The 7,055-nt window shown below is 30.9% G+C and overlaps 1 protein-coding gene across 1 annotated transcript; it reads left to right on the top strand.

The window, feature by feature from the left end:
• Positions 1-4,111: 4,111 nt before the first annotated feature.
• On the top strand, positions 4,112-5,042 carry LOC144997314 (uncharacterized). The gene is made up of 2 exons (XM_078957189.1): positions 4,112-4,605; positions 4,681-5,042. The coding sequence occupies exons 1-2, from the start codon at positions 4,288-4,290 to the stop codon at positions 4,798-4,800; spliced, it is 438 nt and encodes a 145-aa protein (XP_078813315.1). The 5' UTR covers positions 4,112-4,287; the 3' UTR covers positions 4,801-5,042.
• The last annotated feature ends 2,013 nt before the right edge of the window (positions 5,043-7,055 follow it).

Below are 7,055 nucleotides of genomic sequence, written 5' to 3'. Positions count from 1 at the left end.
ACTCATGCTAATGGTCCTAATCCTCATAAAAATCTCGAATTTGAAGGTCTAAGATGCTAATTCATGAGTTAGGGAAGTTACCTTAGTGATTTGGAGCTTGTTTTGGATGATTTTCGCTAAGTTTTGGATTTGAGAGAGAGAGAGAGAGAGAGTAGTGAGAGAAAGTTTTTAGAGAGAGAGTAAAAGCCTTAAAATGATGTCACTCAATCCTTTATATAGGGGTTGAGTTTGTGGCCCGGAGGAATTCTACCCGATACTGCCATTAGACGGTGCTTTTGGTCGTACCCGATTTAATTGTCTTATAACTTGATGGAATAAATTATTATTTTTCTAAATAATAACTTGGGGCATTTCCACAAGTTTCTAATACATTTTGACAATTATTAAGTCATAAACAAACTCAAAATGACTTAATTTAGAAATGAAACAGAAATAATTTAAGACGACGATTTTTTTAACGACGGAACGGGTTACGACGATGGGACGACTTCGGGTTGTCACAATTTTCTTCTTTTATATTTTGTTACAGTGACAATGACAAAGAGAAACATCACTTTAATTAAAGACTCGGACAATATGAAGGATGATTACGATTTGATACTAGAGTGCCACCATCTATGTTAATTGTTTAGACAATCTCTATTTATTAGATTTTGTTTTACAGTTTTTCTGTTTGACAATACGGTTGTTTATTGTTTAAAGCTATATTTTTACATTGTTATAATATTTAATTTCGTATCAACAAGTCAAAGTTTGAATTATCCTTCCGCTAAAAAATAATTCTTATGTCAATATAGTTAGTAAATTGTATGAATGGTATTTTATGAATAATTAAAGTATATAATCGTCCAAATGTTTAACTTGTGGCACATATGATCTAACATAGTTTTATTGCAATTTTTGAAAACTACGTCATATAACTTAACTATAATTTATCATTTAATCATGGTTCTTATCAGAAAATACAATATCTTAATATGTAAATCCCCTTTTACATTTTTATATTTATTTCATTTATAACTTTTGTTACGATTCAAAATTAGCAATGTACCATTTTTTTACTTACTAACACTACGATACTTATGATTAACATGAAACCATTAATGAGTAATAGAAATGCAATTTTTTTACCTTTCTGGAACTCTTTAGTTTTCCCTAATCATTTGCATCAAATCCTATGCCTCATATGTGATTTCGGCAAAAAAAAAAAAAAAACTAATAATAATAATAATAATAAAAACAAAAAAAAACAAATATCAACATCAACACCCTTATACATTGCAAATATGATTAATAAGTATATTTTTACTTTAGAAACAATTTATATGTATCACTAAATAAAGAAAAACTATAATTCATAAACAGTAATGTTGAGATTTTCCCATTTTACTTTTAAGCTTTATATCTTATTCCGGAGTTCAGGTTAACAAGAGAACATAATTTAATCTCATATAAAACACATTATCAAGATTCTTAGTTATTAGTTGAATCTTCTTAAACATATCATTTGAATCACTAATATTTGTACCTGACAGAATGTATAATTGGTATTTCAACGGATAACCAGTCATATATACAAATGATGTAAATTAACTTAATTTCTTTATATCGTCCAAACATAAAGTCTTCCTAATGTTATTTTAAGTAGCTTCACCAACGATTAATGGAGAAAATACCTAAAACAAAAATTTCTTAATAATAGTTATAAATTTTTTACCCGTGGTTTCCACGGGTTGTAACCTAGTGTTAATATAAATATATTATATATTCTGCATATTTTTTGTTGAATGTGCAATATTTTGCATATGTTAGTATAATAGTCATTTGCTAAACAGGTTGCAAACTGATGTTAATTTCTAAATCTTCAATGAATTGAATGTGTGATAGCATATTCTACATATTTTCACCGGTTAACATCTTAGATTTCTATATAAACCTTGAACTTCCATTTAGTACAGAACCCTATATATTTCAAAGTATGAATTGTTATTGTGTGATAGTCTGATAAGTCATAATGTACTTCTTAATTTGATATTGATGTTACTTTGTTTGATTATTTCGGGGATCGAGTAAAAATAATATTAGTAAAATAGTGTTTGGTAACTTAGTATTCTAGGTATTCTGATTTGTTAAGTTATGTGTTACTTCATAAATTTGGTTTCAAATGTTAGTTTATTGAATCAGATGTTACAGTTTACTTTGATAAATCAGAACTAATTCATACACCAATGACTTTATTATGTAAAGTTAATCTCTATTTGTAGAACAATTTAACATTCTATATTTCCTTTTATCATAACTTGATGTATTATTCAAAGAATAGTTCTTGATACTTTATAGTAGAATGTATGATATTAATTATTAAAAAAATAAAGTATATGGTTAATAATGTTAATACTATAATATACTAGAGTTTATTTTATCATAACTTTATGTATAATTCAAAGAAATGTTCTTTATATTTTATTTGGAAAGTCTATGATGTTGATTATTATTAGAATGTAGTTTACGCTTTATAATAGCAATATTCTAGTTTTTGTCAAGTATTTAATAAACAAATTCATGTATTATTCTGGTTTATGGTATTTAATGTGAATATTCTAGTATTTTGTTCTAATAGAAGCATCGTATATGTTTTGATGCATATCAAGTGACAAGAATGACTCAATTAAGAGCAAAATATGTTTTTAATTTGATACTAAGTTAAGAAAACAATGACAGTTCAAGTCACAGATCTTTATCAGAACGTGAAATAAATGACAATGTATAACATTAAACACATTAATGTATATGGATATTTGACATAAATACTCTAAATAACAATAGTTAAAACAGTGTTTGCAATGATTCTTTAAAAGCCAAATTGTACCTTTGTATAAGTAAATTCATACTTAAAACCGTGTTTGTAAAGAATCGTTGAATACCATTGAAAACCAAATTGTACTGTTACATAAGTAATTTCATTCTTAAAATAGTTTTGACAACAACCAAGCCTATGGTTGTATTAAGAGAGAGAGAGAGAGAGAGAGAGAGACATTCTAGTTAATGTTTTTAGCGAGTCCTATAACCGAGCTATGTGACTGAGTGTACCCCCCACAACGCTTCATTGGACGTTGTTGTAAAAATGGTAGACACCTATCACCCGCTTCGATTGATCGGTCGAGGGTTGTAGCTAGCAACCGCGGGTGGGGATGTCAACCCTAAATAGATCTATACATATGTATCTCGCTCCGAAGATTAACGGGTACAGTAGTGTGGGTAAACTAACTGTTTAAACTTAGCTAATGAATAAAGAAAAGTCTCCATAAAAAGCCCTGAACTAAAAAGTTTGTCAATAACTCTCAACCCTAACTTAATTGTGATTAAATCACTAGGAATAATGAATAACATTGTATGAGGTCTATAAAAGCCGAGTATGTTTGACATGGGTGTAAAAATGTAATGTGCTCGCTTTTATAAAAATGAATGTTTTAAATTAATGAACATATGTACATATATAAACGTTGTGTACTTAAACATATAAATAAACATACATAGTAATAGCTTGAATCTTTGATGTACTACAAAATTTTATAACGTGTTTATTATAATATACAATGTCACATAAAAATCATATAAATTTATATAATGTACTATTTTTCGTGTGAACTGATTATTTAACGATAAAATAATGATAACACGTATACAAAAAGTTTACACTATTTTATATATAACTATATGGTGAATTGTTAAATAATAATTATTTTATAAACTAAGTTTATTGTATTTTCGCATAAAAAAAAAGTAATTGATTTGTATAAAGAAACTATTTAGGCATATTTTGTTAAGAATTTAAACTCTTGGGGGCTGATTTGGTAATTTAATTAACCAGAAATAGGCTGCTTTAGTTAAAATATTTCAAGGGAGGGGCAGAAATGGTTATTTCAAGGGATTTATTATGTTAAAAATAGTCAAAGGAGGGGTCTTTTTGAATAAATGGAATCAATATTTAGGAATAGGGACTGATTCGAAATAAGGTTCTAATAATGGGGGTAGTTTGGTCCTTTCACCAGTTAAAATGGAATTAGGGCTTATAAGCCCCCCCGTCTTCGTCTTTTGTAAGGAAAGGGAATGTTGAATAGTTGAAGGCAGACGAACGATTGGGAGGGGAAGAGGCACGAAGGTAGTGACTGATCGATCCGTCGGGAGGAGGAGCGCCATCTCCGGGGCTTGACGAGGCTGGAGCATCGAAGACTTGAAGGTTCGTACGTTCTTCTCTCGCTATGAGGTGCGAAGGAAGGAGACCAGATGGCTGCTAATCTTTTCGTCGATCAATTCGCAATCGGTGATAGCCTCCGGGGTTCGACTTTGGCCGAAGAAGAGGAAGGGGAAAGAAGCAGCGATGCTTCTGTGGGGTTTGCGAAAGGGTGTGAGAAGCGAGGGCAAAGGAGGCCTCGGTCTTTCGCCGGTCGCGAAGGAGAACGAAGGCAGAATCGTCAGGAGCTCTTTGATGGGGGCAAGGCAAGTTGCGATAGCTCAGGAGGGGACGGTTTGGCAGCAAGGATCGATGGAAGGCAGAAAAGGTTCGAAGATAGATTGTTTGGTGCTTGGAGCTCAACGCAGAAGGTATCTTCGTTTTTTTTGTTGATAGAAATCGATGGAAGAAACCGAATGTTTGGGTTTGTTTGTTTTTCTTGACAGGAACAAGGAAATAAGAAGGTAGAGCAAGGGGGCCAACCTTTTGTTTCTTACCGGGAAAATAACAGCTCCGAGGAGCTGTTCTTGTTTGATTCACGGAACAGAAAGAAAATGAAGAAATGAGTGATTTGAGTGTTATATTGAAATTGATAACCTTTGTTCGAATCAATTTCATACTTTTAAAGATGTTTATTATTATTATTATTATTATTATTATTATTATTACATAAGACTTGCTAAATCTACACTCTTTGCATTTGTATTAATATTAGTTTTGTGTTGTATTGTACCAGCATTAGTTTTGTTATGTATTATACCAGCATTAGTTTTGTGATGTATTATACTAGTATTAGTTTTGTGATGTATTTGTTTGACTTGTTATTTATTGATGTATATTCATGTTATATACATATAGGGTGTGTTTGGCACGAAGATTTTGGAAGCGTTTGAGAGCTTCTAGCTTTTAGCTTTTGATAAAACGCTCTGGTTTAAACAAAAAGTTTCGTTTGGTACTACGAACATTTAACTTTTAGTTTTAATAAAACGTTCCGATTTTAAAAGCTACTTCATGTAGCGTTTAACAAAACGCTCCTGAGCTTTTGAAATCAATTTTCATAATTACCCTTAAAAATATATTTATATATTTATTTATTTTTAATCAATTGTCTTTTTATGTAATTTTATATATTTCAAAAGCTTCCAGCTACTTTTAGGGATGTCAAAAAGTCACATGAGGCCTCAATACCGAATGGAGAATATTTGTTTAAAAAATCGGGGACGGAGGCGGGGGCGGGGGCAAGGTTAACCTTCGATTTAGTTTCGGGGGCGGGGCGGGGGTGGGTAGTACCGTCCCGAACCCCCAATGGGGACCCCGTTAATATATTATTTATGTTAATATATATTAATTATAAAAATATAATAAATAATCGCAATGATTTTGAACATCCAAAATTCAATAAAATATCATGTTTTTAAGTTTACAGTATAATGTTTTTAAGATGTTATAATATTTTTATTTTAAATATATAAAATTATGATATAAATAACTATTTTTTTCCAAAATGGTTTCTTTTAGCTCAAAAAATAACTTTTTTTAGCCTAAATAACACATTCATTCGCCCAAAATAAAGTCAACCCAAACGGGGGTGGGGGCGGGGGTAATCCTGAGATTCGGGGGCGGGGGCGGGGATGGGGATGCTAGAGATTTTGGGGGTGTGGGCGAGGGCGGGAGAATAAGAAAATTTCGGGGGTGGGGGCGGGGGATGCAATCCCTTCCCCGTTTGCCCCTGTTGACATCCCTAGCTACTTTTGCCAAACATTTATATAACAAATAACAACTACAACTTCCCGCTACCAGCTACTAGCTACACGCTACCAGCTACCCACTACCAGCTAACTGCTGCCCACTTTCAGCTAACAACTACTTTTTTCAAACACGCTACCAGCTACCCACTACCCGCTTTCAGCTAACAACTACTTTTGTCAAACACACCCATAGTATAAAATTAATCTGATACGTTAGAAAATGTAAAATTATTAATTTGTTAAATATTGGTTTTTTAAATTAAAAATTGACATATATCTAATATATTTATGAAAATTTGATCCACCACATATAATTGATTATCCTTCTTAATAAATAAAGAACTTTTTTGCTATATGATACGCTCTCCTTCAATTTGACAAATGCTAATTTATGGTAATTTAAAATCAAGTAATTTCCACTTGTCATTAAGATATGGTTTTCAATTTTATTTATTTCCACTAATAGAATGTCATCTAATATTTTCAAAGTGTATAAAACAAAAAACATATATAATCTAAATCAAGCAATTCACTCAATTTTTTAACATATATTGTGAAAATCTTCTAATCAGTTTTGATTCTCCAAGTATCAAGCATCGGTCATGCATATTGCTTATTTACAAAAGTAGAGCTTGATTTCATGAATCAATTCCTATTTCAAAACTTTATCTTGATTTACTTCAAATGGAATTCTACTCTACTTATGATAATTTTAAGATTCACTCAACGAAAGATTTACGTTTTCCTATTTATTTCAATCAAAAACCACATTCAATTAGTTTCCATATTTAACTGCAAATTCAGTTCAATCAAAGATTTCTGTTTGATTATATATTGGTTCTTATAATATTATGCTCACAACATTTTATTCACTTTGAAAAGATGAAGATAGGCAAAAAAGACTAAGGAGGACAACATGTTAGTATCTCAATGTATTTTTAAGAAAACCCTATCAATTTCGTTTTCTTCGATTCATAAAAGACAGTGTAATAACACCATTTGGTATATGTCTACCATATGTTCGATGTAATGCCAATATGGTTTTCTATGATTTTTCCATTATTGATTCAAAA

The sequence above is a fragment of the Lactuca saligna genome, chromosome 1 (assembly GCF_052625555.1).
Source record: "Lactuca saligna cultivar CGN05327 chromosome 1, ASM5262555v1, whole genome shotgun sequence".
In the NCBI taxonomy this organism is placed as follows: Eukaryota; Viridiplantae; Streptophyta; class Magnoliopsida; order Asterales; family Asteraceae; genus Lactuca; species Lactuca saligna.
The sequence above is the reverse complement of the archived record's forward strand: the minus strand, read 5'-3'. Positions and strand labels throughout refer to the sequence as shown.

Coding starts and splice junctions, on each gene's coding strand:
- LOC144997314 (XM_078957189.1), top strand. CDS start 4,288: ATGGCTGCTAATCTTTTCGTCGATCAATTCGCAATCGGTGATAGCCTC. Junction 4,606..4,680: donor CTTGGAGCTCAACGCAGAAG/GTATCTTCGTTT, acceptor TTTTCTTGACAG/GAACAAGGAAATAAGAAGGT.